At 35.2% G+C, this 12,149-nt stretch overlaps 1 protein-coding gene across 6 annotated transcripts in view; it reads right to left on the bottom strand.

Annotated features, from left to right (window-relative positions):
• The window catches only part of FOCAD (focadhesin), a 369,886-nt gene that overhangs the window by 65,745 nt on the left and 291,992 nt on the right, over positions 1 to 12,149 (bottom strand). For all 6 annotated transcript variants that reach the window (XM_074281856.1, XM_074281859.1, XM_074281857.1 and 3 more), the window contains 3 exons: positions 8,759 to 8,867; positions 7,399 to 7,515; positions 3,358 to 3,596 (listed from right to left, as the gene is read on the bottom strand). In XM_074281856.1, the coding sequence (XP_074137957.1) occupies positions 3,358 to 3,596; positions 7,399 to 7,515; positions 8,759 to 8,867 (465 nt within the window). The remainder of the gene's footprint in view (positions 1 to 3,357; positions 3,597 to 7,398; positions 7,516 to 8,758; positions 8,868 to 12,149) is intronic.

The following is a 12,149-nucleotide window of genomic DNA, read 5'->3' as shown; positions in this document are numbered from 1 at the left end:
TAAGTCATTAAACATCTCATCTTAAAGTAGAAGTTACCAGAGTAACCCTGGCTGTCCAGAGAGAAAATATACTTTTAATCTTAAAATATGTTGTTTTTAAAACAACAAAGGGGCAGCTAGATGGCACAGTGAATAGACTGCTGGGCCAGGAGTCAAGAAGACTCCCCCTTCCTGAGTTCAAAGCCAGCTTCAGCCACTTCTTAGTAAGCTGTGGGACCCCCGGGGAAGTCCCTAACTCTGCTTGCTTCAATCTCCTCATCCTCATTGGGAGGAGCTGGAGAAGGAAATAGCAAATCACTCTAGCATCTCTGCCAAGAAAATCCCAAATGGTAGGTCAAGAGAAGTTGATAGGATTAATAGGCCTAAACAACAACAAAGAGAAGCAGCATGGCAGGGTGGACTCACAGGAACCCAAGGAAACCTCAAATGAAGTTTTGCCTGGAACACTCATGACCTTGGAGAAGTCATGTAACTTTGCAGCAGTGTGTCAATGCCATCTAAGAAGCATAATTAGAAGACAAGGTTCTGATCTTCAGAGTAAAGGAAATTTCTTACCAAGAGCTCTCTACTCAGAGAGATCAGAAGTCCAGTTTGAAAAGAAATATAAAGAAATGGATAGGGAGGAGAGGGAAAGACAGAGAGGGGAGGGGAAGGAGGGAGGGAAAAAGAGAAGGAGAGAGGGAAAGAGAGAAAGGAGGAGGGGAAGAGAGGAACAGAAGAGAGGGAGGAGACAGGAAAAGAGGAAGGGATAAAAGAAGGAAGAAAGGAAAGGAGGAAAAAAGGAAGGGAGGGAGGAAAGGAGGGAGAGAAAAAGGGAGGGAGGAAGGAAGGGAAGGAGGGAGGAAGGGAGGAAAGGAGGAAGGAAGGGAGGAAAGGAGGAAGGAAGGAAGGAAGGAAGGGAGGAAGGAAGGACGGACGGAAGGAAGGAAGGAAGGAAGAAAAGAAGGGAGGGAGGAAGGGAGGGAGGAGAAACTAAAAAAACAAAAAATGATTCTGGCTATTAATTTTATGGTTGCAAAATAAAATCACTAAACTTTTTAAGATCTGTCATAATAAGATAAAACCTCTGAGCAACACAGGTCACAATCTGCACATAAGCCCTGGAGAGTTGCTTCTTACACACAGAGGTTGATCACAGTTAGTTAACAACAGTCAGAGAAGGATTTAAAGTCTGGTCCTTTCTGAACCCATTCCCAACACTATTTACTATGTTACACTGCTTTTTTGAAACTTTTAAGCCTTAAAAAATGCTTTCTGTCATAAAGAGTGAATATCAAAATCCCTCAATTCACATATAAAGGGCAACTTTACCACTCAACTATTAGGTGTATGTAGACTCCTTAAGGAGAACTCAACCATGTTAAAGAAATAACACAATTTATTCCAGTTATTCTATGTAGTTGAGTCACACTTCACATACTCTAAAACTTAACCTGGTGTTTGTGTATAATTAAAAAATAATCCCTAGTGAACTAAACTAAGTTTTCTACTAATAGTTCAACAACAATCAGAAAGGTGGCCTTAATCTTTACATATATAAATATATAAATTGAGGACAAAAAAGTTAATTATTTATTTCCAAAGAAAAAGCCAAGTTAACATCATCTATATTTAGTTCAAATACATAGAAAAATGAAGCCTGAAGGTTTATACAATAAATAAATCTTGTGTTCTATTAGATGTCCTTAATCTCAATCTTGTTCAAGGAAAGTGTCCTAAATTTTCTCTCTCAATTATCAAAATTTTCATATATTCAGAGTAATTGGCTCTGAGTAACTTAAATGAGTAGGTTTCAAATATATAGAACTTGGCAGTCCCTGAAACCTTTTCTGGATAGTCAAAACCCTTTTCATGAGGTCAAACTATTTTAATAATAAAATTATTATTATTATATATCATATTATTATACTACCTCAAATACTACCTACCTATCTATTAGAAGAAATATTTATCTCTTTCCAGCTATATACCTGTGTGAAGCTGAATTTTCTTCAGATATTCCAACCAAAACAACATATCACAACAGATTCAATACAGAATTACATGAGAATCTGGTTGTCTTTTGTTAAGCTAGACATCAAAAAAAATTTTTTCCAAAACTTTATAAAATAATACCACTCATAATTTGGGTTTTTTTTTTTTGAAAATAGTCACTTATGAAAAAAAATAATTAAAATTTTATAAATTTATTATTGTTTTAAAGGAATAAAATGTTTAAAAATTTGTCAGTTCTAATTTTTAGAATTGTAAATATTGATAAAGATTAACTTACATAAATGAAAGGATATTTGGGATAAATAATTTTTAGGCAATAAAAGAATCCTGAGATCAAAAAGTTTGAGAACCACTGGTCTTGATGTATATGCACTAGTGTTTGCCTAAAAACTGAAAATCTGGTTATAGTAATGTAAAATCAAAAACCATATTCCTAGGAAAATTTTCTCATTTAGTGGAATTTTCCACCTGAGACCTGAATCTCTCAGAACCCTCTCTATTTAAAGCTGAACTTACTATTCAAAAGAGAGCAATCAAGCTAAATAAGGCACAGAAACTCTTACCTGAAAATTTTAAAAATGTAAATGGAAACAATGATTTTAAACAATTTATTATGTAAATATTTTGTGGCTCACTGTAGCACAAAAAACTGTTTCAAGTGAGGTATTATTGAACTAAATGCTTTATGCTATGTGATCACAATAAGTAACTGTATCCCTTGTTCTGAATTTTGGGTGATATTCAGAACACCACCAGAGCTGCCATTCAAAGGCTGTGAGAATTTTACTGACAAGCTTCCTTAAATTGGAGACTGTTGTAATCATTAAACTGATATCCACCAAGTTTAAATCTAAATATAAAAATGATTTTAAAATGTTAAGTTATTTTGATAACTGCATACTTCAGGATATCTCAATATGAGACAAAAGGTGTTAGCTTCCTATTTGCTGAAAGGTTAGAGACTCTGAGAAAAGCAAAATAACAGATGAACACTTAGTTTTATTACATAGAAAATAGACATGACTGTGGATGGATGAGTGAAAAGCAATATGAAATTGACCAAAAATTGACCTTAAGCTCCAGAAAACAAGTTGCCAAGGCCATTTTCTGACACATACTAGTTGTGAGACTAAAAGGCAACTCATTAACTTCTCAGCGCATTAGGTAATTCTAAAAATTTTAAGTCATAGCTAAACTGCTGATTGACACTAGTAAAGAAAGTTTCCAAATACAGATGTTCTCTACTCTGATGGAATCACAAAGCCAGACCAACTACTAGTTCTCCCTCTCCACCCCGATCAACAAAATATATACAAATACTACATCACCAAAGGGGAAGCACAGCATTTGAATCAACCATACCTGACTTTCTCCTCACACAAACGGGAGATAAACATTCCCAAAGCAAGGCCCATGTGGATTTGAACAGCTTGAGATTCATCTGCACTTGGTTTCCCAGGTAACCTAGCAGTCAGTATGCTCAAGACTTCTTCCACCTTCTCTTTACAAGACAGAATAAAAACTGGCACGAGGAGGGACAAGGCCATGGCAGCACAGGAACGAGCAATGGCACTTGCTGTGTTTTCACCAGAGTATGATTTCTAGGGTGAAAAATGAAGGAAGGAAGAAAAGAAGGAAGGAAAAGAGGAGGGAAGGGAAGAAGGAAGGGAAGAAGACGGAAGGAAGGAAGGAAGGAAGGAAGGAAGGAAGGAAGGAAGGAAGGAAGGAAGGAAGGAAGGAAGGAAGGAAGGAAGGAAGGAAGGAAGGAAGGAAGGAAGGAAGGAAGGAAGGAAGGAAGGAAGGAAGGAAGGAAGGAAGGAAGGAAGGAAGGAAGGAAGGAAGGAAGGAAGGAAGGAAGGAAGGAAGGAAGGAAGGAAGGAAGGAAGGAAGGAAGGAAGGAAGGAAGGAAAAAAGGAAGGAAGGAAGGAAGGAAGGAAGGAAGGAAGGAAGGAAGGAAGGAAGGAAGGAAGGAAGGAAGGAGGGAGGAAAGGAAGGGAAGGAAGGAGGGAGGAAGGAAGGGAAGGAGGGAGGGAGGAAGGAAGGGAAGGAGGGAGGGAGGAAGGGAAGGAGGGAGGGAGGGAGGGAGGGAGGGAGGGAGGGAAGAAAGAAGGAAAAAGAAGTTAGTTATCTTGAAATCTTTAGGTAGGAAATACACTTTCCTCATGGAAAAGCATAAACAACATGACAAAACTTTAACATGGCTTCTACAGTGTCAACATATTTCTGTGGAATTGTTTATGTTCTTAATTACAACTACAGAAAATTAAAACATATATTATTTAATACTTATTTGAGATGAGATTTGGGGTTAGTTTTGCTCCCCAGTTAAATGAGCATCCACTTTCTAATATGAAATCAACTTGAAAGACAAAAAAGAAAAAACAAATTTCCTGTCCTTAAAAAGTATGAATTCACTTGTTATTCAATATGAAGATGGTTTGTATTACATTTCATAGTTTTAAAAGTGTCTTTGTGGAAAAGCTAAAGAGGAATTGCAACTGAGCAACCTATACTTGGAGAAAACTACTAAAACATACAATAAATGGGATTCTAGGCATTTACTCAGATCAATAAAAAACAAAAACCGAAAAGAAAAGAATGCAGTGATAACAGGCAGGGTTGATATTTAGTGTGAAGAACTACTGGCACATCTCCCAAAATTTTGGTGGGAGTGATTCCCAGAAAGTAGGTGGCTTATTTCCTATAAAGACTTAATTCCTTTTAATTAAAAAGAAATAAAAACCCTAAAAGCTTCTAGTTACAAAGGAACAACTAACTATTCCAAATGGAACTTAGAACTATGTACACTACATGCTATATGTAATTATGGGGAGAAAAATAATATAAATAAAATGATGGAACAGTACATGAGAACAACTACAAGGAATCTAACATAATGGGGTTTATGAAATTACACAATTTGTAAATATATTTCAAGGGGGAAGAAAAATGGGCTCATTTGGCATTTTCTATTTTTATATTCTATGTTTTCAGCTTAAAGTCAATATAGCTATTTGAAGTTAGAGAATACTAATATTTTCTATTCAATGTTTTGCAGCTTATAAGCTTGCAATTCTATAACAGATGAAACTTCATCAGTATAAGCAATGAAACTCCATCAATAAGTATTAATTAAGCACTCACTACGTACCAATCACTAGGCTAGCCCCTAGGAATATAAAGGCAAAAAACAAATGCTCTTTGATCTCAAGCAACTGACAAGCTGTTGGGGAAAAACAAGCATAACTAAGTAAATATAAACAATACCCAAAGTAAATACAAGATAATGAATTGGGAGTTCAGAAAGGGTAAGGAAGACTTCAAAAGAAAGTAAAAGTAGGTCTGGGGTAGGAGCTGAACTTTGAAGAAAGGTGAGAATTCTAACTGGCAAAGAAAGGGGAATAGGGAATGCTACTATGGACAGATGTCTATAATACAAAAGCAAAAAGGGTTATTCATAGAAGGATATGAGTAAACAACTGTATGTAAGTCAGTTTGGCCAAGGGGAATAACATTAATAAATTTACAGAGATAGGCTAGAAATCAGGTTGTGAAAGGTTTTTAATGGAAAGCTGAGTAGCTTATGCTTTATTTCAGAGGTAAGAGGGAGACACTGGAGGGTTTTGTTTGTTTTTTAAAGAGATCCAGCCTCTAGGAATGATAATTTGGAAGGTGTATAAAGGATAGATTTGATCAGGGTAGTGGCTCTGTAGTAGAGAGAAAGAAACAAGTGAGAATAGAATAGGTAGAAGAGAAACTTGACAAGTGATTAGACATGGGGAGAGGTAAAGGATGGTGAGGAATTCAGGGTGACTCAAGAGATTGTGAATCTATATGTTGTTAATTGTGTGGAATGATAGTTAACAAAAATAGGGAAATTAAAAAAAGAGGTAGGTGTGAGGAAGAAAGATAATGATCTCTGTTTTGTATGTAATGAGTTTGAGATGAGGAAATACCAGCATGAGCTTGCTGATATGGGACAGCACTTGAGAAAAACTAAGGCTAAATAAGTAGGTCTGGGAAGCCAACTGCTTGGAGTGGATAAGCAAACCCACAGGCACGGTTATAAGACAGAGAGACGAAAGACAGAAAGAAAGGAGATAGATGGGAGTCCAGGATGGAGCACTATAGAATATATATTGCTAGGGGTTAAGCTACGATGACAGGTATAAGGATAACAAAGAGAAAAGCATTGTGGAAAACCAATAAGGAGAGAATATCCAATTGGAAAGAGAGGTAAACAATGCTAAATACAATTTAAAAAAAAAAAGATGGAGAAAAACCTGGTTTGTTTTTTTGTTTTGTTTTGTTTTGTTTTGTTTGGGGGGGGGGGGTTAAGGCAAAGTTTAATTGGAAAACTTTTAGTTTTTTTCTTATTGGAAAATGAAAAGCACCCACAATATAGGAATTATGAAAAGGAATATAGGGGTTGGTAGGGTTAAGACAAGCTTCTTTACAGCTAGGGAAAATCTGGGCATATTTGAAAGGAGAAGGGTGAGTAGATAGGTGAGAGAGTGAAGATTTGGAAAGAGAAGTTTCTCACCTAACACAGCTACTATGAAGAATGAATTACTCAAAATGCCTAGCTCCAAAACAGGAGAGATAAAAAGAGTGACTTTTAAAATATGAGTTGGGGTAGAAGAATGAGAAAGAAAGCAAAAGCACAAAATTTTAAATTTATGAAGCACGCTGGGATTGGTTAATAAGAACACATTTTATTTGTTTTCAAGAAGCCTATGAGCTTTCAGAACTTGTTTGCATTAAAAACTTTGTATAATATCCTGTCCTTACAAGAATGTGAACCTGATAGCTACATCAAAGAAATCCACATAAGCTTCCATTAATTAAAATACTAATGAAAACATTTGTAATAGAAAACAAGTTATTAGGAAGGAATGTCCCTTCTGAATAAACTAGCCTACCAATTTCATCAACCACTTACAAATAATTTAACTGTCACTTTAAATTTTAAAGTCTCACTCCAGACCCCACTCTCCACACGAGTACATATTTGGCCCAATTGAACACAGGAAGAATAGAAATATGAAAAATTATAAAAAGAACACAGAAGTTGACAGGATTTCAGGTTAAATTCATGATCTTAGCAACAATTCAGAATCTGTTCTTTATTTTTATCTCAACCAGCTGTAATCCTCTTTGCTCAGCTGTCTGTCCCATGACTAAGATAATTCTCTAATAAACAAATGGGGATGAGCTGAGACTAAAATGATCTTATACAGAAAGCAACAAAGTACCAGCTTGCATAAATGCTTAGGTTTCAGCAAAAGAAAAAGCAGAGAAAGTAATATGGAGAATGTTTCATTTTTTGACTCTTGATAATAGGTAACAAAGAAACTAAGTAACAATCTCAAGACCCCACTTGAATCTTGATTTAATACCTACATGATAGAACCAGGAAAAGACTTGTCCCTTGGGTTGGTAATGGCTATCCACAATTACCAGGAGGGTATTGAGCACCATAGAAATCCACTGTTTCATGGGAAGAAAGTCAGGTTCAATCTAGAGATAAAACAAGAAAGAAAAAAAGAGAAATCAAAATAAGAATGGGAAAGAAAAACACACAATTATTAAACTTTTATAATAATAATTTTCATTATTTTATTTATTAGGTTTTATATTTTAATTATATTACATTTTTATAATTATTAACTTTTATAAATTCTAGAAGCAGGTTACAGACTCAGCAGAATTTTAAATTTAACACATAAAGATTAAACTCATGGTGAAAGTAAGATTAAGAAGAAGAAAATGAAGTGAATCATTGGTTACCATGTGCCCTCACCAGTTCTCAACAGGAAGATGGTTTGCTTTTCACGAAACAGAATATCTCTGTTTTGTGGGGGAGAGAGACTATGAGTCAGTTATATATGGGGTAACCTCTGAATTCCAAAAAATGTGATGAAGAGGTGTGTGGATTCAATTCAATAAATATTAACGTTATTAAGAACCTCCTTTTTGAAAGGTGCTGTGGTAGGTGCTGATGATATCAAAAACAAAATGGCTCCTACCCTTGAGGAGATAGGAGAAGCTCATTCACAGGGTGAAAACAATGAAAATATATAAACAAAATATTCTCAAAAGTGAGAGAGAAATAACAACCAGGAGGAGAAGGAGGCATCAGAGTCAAATTTAATCTTGATATAAAAGAAAACTACTCAAAAAATGAAATGAGTTATCTCAGCTAATGGTGGGACTGAGATTCTCCCATCACATGAATTCTTCAATTTTTCTAGATTATGTAAAAGAAATTCTTATTTCAGCTATATCTTGACTTGATAAAAACAGAAAACAAATTTGCAAATGCCAGAGACAGGGCCTGGATAGTGAGGTCCCAGAATTTAAGTCATGAAATTTCAGAGTTCTTTAGCAAAGCCAAAATCAGATTCACAAAGACTGATCCTCATTTTCTACATGGTTGAGCTCATTTTAGAGTTCTACAACTTTTCCACCCTGAGCATGACAGCCTTTTCCTCTCTTCCTATTTTTCAGTTTCTGTTTATGTATTATCTTCCCCCATTAGATAGTAAGCTCCTTGAGTACAGGGACCAGCTCCCTATTTCCTTTTTTTATCTCTAGCCCTCAGTACCACACTTCAAACATAGCTGCCACTGTTTATTGAGTATTTTCTATAAATACTGAATATTTAAGCTTACTGTATTTAAATATACTGTAAATACTGAGTATTTAACTTTCAAAATACAGTCAGAAAAAAGAAAATGTGTTCAATGTCCCTTTAACTCACCTCTGGTGCCCCATCAGTTTCTGAGGATAGACTGTTTTCATGTTTAGATACAACAGCAGCAAGACTGGTTAATGCCAGGAGAGCATTCCCTTTGACCACTGGGCTTTCCCTGTTGATGACAAGAAGACGCTAATGATGATTCTAAAACATTAAGAGTCAGAGAAGGTGCTCCTGAGGACATAAGAATAGGATGAAGAAATCAAGGAAGTCCTTTTAAATATAAAAGGGCTCTTATATATCACAGTGAATATAATTATTTTCTTTCCATTGCCTATTTTTTACTTTCTTTCCCTTTTCTTCCTTTGCCCTTTTCTCTATCATGCATGAAGGTTATGATTTTTTCTGTTTTTCAACACAATTCTATATGCTTTTTGTGATTTTTTTTCACTGAGAAAAATTCAAATAAAGACTTAAAAGTGCTTATTTTCTAGCTAACAATTATTTTGTTTTGTGCTGATTCTTTTAATCTGACTAACCTAATGTTTACAAGCAGAGAGCTAGTCAGAACAAGATGACCTCTACCTTTTATTAGTGCACTGGAGTGTTGAACTATTGGGTCACTTCAGGCACTAAAACTCACTTGCAACTTGAAACTTTTCCCAGTAATTATGGAGCTCTTCTTTACTGTCAACATAGCTCACAAATTGGGAACTTTAGATAAGATGTATAAATCAAGGCTGTGTCTCATGTCATTCAAATGGTATTTTTTTTAAATTAGCCATGAAGTCTTAGACTTGATCTGTGAATTTAATGTCATAGAAAAAATGGTCTTTTGTAAAATATCTAGAGCTTGAAAAAGCACCTTTCTTAGAAGTCCATAATTATCACATAGAAGAAATGCTTACAATGAATGATCTTTAATACTTCTGAGATATTCTTGGCCTTGAAATAATTGTTTTCAGGGTAGGCTTTACATGATCTAGAAAACATTCACATAGCATTTCCCCTAAATCAAGAAATTAATAGCCTAGTTTGAGGCCCTTCTAAGATTATGAGTTAAAATCAGTTAATAACCGGGGGATATAACCAGTTTTATAATTACTCTTTAGCTTGAGCTCTAGAGTGAAATGAAACTTTAGGCCTAACCTAGAGACAGAAGGCCAATTGTGCCACCCTATACTGCCATGCAGACCTTTAACAAAGCCAGTCTTCCTCAGACAAAAAATACTTTAAGAAGTCAGCTATTTGCCTGAACCACTCCAATATGGTCAATGATACACATAACTCAGTTATAAACACTTTAAAAATTAAATTCTACAGAACTCTACAGGGCTCTGACCTAGTTCTGTGATGACTGGCCATACCAAAGGAGTGAAGGGGGGATTTTCAAGTAAGTTTCCAACTTTTCTTTTGGTGATGAAGCAAAACCACAGTACAGGAAATATAGCAGAAATCTTAAAAATTGGATCTTTTTAACCTAATTTTCCACAACAATACTTAATTGGCAAAAACATGTTGCCAATGAGGGCAAAATTGTCAAAATGATTCTCATTTGGTCCAGTTAGCTTCACTAAAAGTAATCTTCTGAGGATTCCTGCAACAGCATACTTTGCCAACAATAAGGATGAGGTTATCAACCATGAATGGAATAATAAAAAACTAACAACATGACAAATCAAGCAACCAAATGAATCAAAAGCATCATTTCTGTATTTGAAGAAAAATATGATTATTATGTTATTCTTGCAAGTGTCCCATTGTCCTTTTATAGTAGTCAAGGGAAAAGCTGAATAAAAATGTGTTACACTGATGAAATAAAAGCATTATTTTGTCATAAGAAACAATAAAAATGAAGAATTCAAAAAAGTTTTTAACTTTTCATTCACCCTTTCCCTCAAACTGAGATTATTCTTTTGGTCTTAGGATGCTAATGTTGTTATGAAGTTATGAAGTAAAGTTTGATAAACTGTTAAAGGATAAAGAATTTTTTGAGTTTTGCTTCTCATATACAAAATAAACATGCAATAAATAACTACAACAAAATAGATTTAACACCAGTGATTTTCTGCATCGAATGTAAAAAGTATTATCTTCTTGTAGAAGACAGTGCATAATAAGTTAGGGAAGAGTCATCACACACTGAAAATGATTTTGTGATAGAAAGATAGTCTGTGGCTTTAAACCTCAAATGAAAAAGTCTATGACTATGTGAAAAATAGGAGACATTAATTAGTAATTTGTAACATTAATATTCAGTCAATATGTCAATCTTCTTCAATTATACCTACTCAATAAGAAATACATTCGGTTCCCTTGACCTATACCCATATTAGCAGATAAATATTTTTTCCATCTTCTCTCTTTTATAAGGGGCTATAAGCTTCCTCATACTCTGGGAATCCTTTTTTTCAAATGAATACAGGTAAGAAAGTAGACAGCATAGATATGGGGTGGTGCTAAGAGCAGGCATGAAGTCAGTTCCTGTAGAGGGTCACAATCAATAGGGAAACTCTGGGTAAGATATAAGACCCTTCAGCCCAGAGGGAACCTGCTGACAATGTCTGGTTTGGCTCCCCTAAGGGCTCTTGGCCTTCCTGAGAAGTCAGGAGGTGATGACAACCTGTGTGGAGATTGAGGCTGAGTGATACCAGGTAGCAGAGTGGTACCAGGTGGCAAACTACATGCAATAGCAAATTGTTTATGTAGTCCCACATGCACAGTGCTGTTTTTGTTACATTATATAAAGGGGAAGGTCCTTGAAATAAACAGATTCTATTTTCCCACCATCGGAAGTCCCACTCATCATTTCTCTACTAGGAAAATCCACTAGGATTTTAATCACCCTGGTGTGGGGGCTCTAGAAAGCAGAACACAAGAAGTTCCCTCTAGGTGTGCCCATTTAATTAAATGCCTAGTTTTGCTCTTACTCCAGTCCTACATGAAGGCATTTTTGTACTGACTTCTGGGCCCATGTGTAGACAAAATTAGACATGTATTGTATTAACTAAGTCCACTTCTTTATTCTCCTACTGATCACGTAAGTTTGTTAAATCAATAGTTTTCAAAGCATGGTCTGGGGACCCATGGAGTTCTTTAGACCTTTTCAATGATATCTACCAAGTCAAATCACCACCACCACCACCACTACCACCAGCACCATCTTTATCTCTAATGTGGTAAATAATTATACACATACATACACACACACACACACAAATACATATATGTATGTATGTATGTGTGTGTAAAACCAATAAAAACAAAAGCTCTTAATAATTTTTAAGATAAAAGGATCCTATGACCAAAAAGATTTGAGAAATATTGTGTTAAACATTCACGGTTTCTGTAATTGTCTGATGTACTCTTATCACAAAATCCCAATTTTCATTATCTATATGTCATAGGTGCATGGGAAGAATTCATTTTTTAAATATATATATATATATATATA

This window comes from Sminthopsis crassicaudata, chromosome 1 (genome assembly GCF_048593235.1).
Source record: "Sminthopsis crassicaudata isolate SCR6 chromosome 1, ASM4859323v1, whole genome shotgun sequence".
NCBI classification, from domain to species: Eukaryota; Metazoa; Chordata; class Mammalia; order Dasyuromorphia; family Dasyuridae; genus Sminthopsis; species Sminthopsis crassicaudata.
This window is presented reverse-complemented; position numbering and strand designations above follow the sequence as displayed.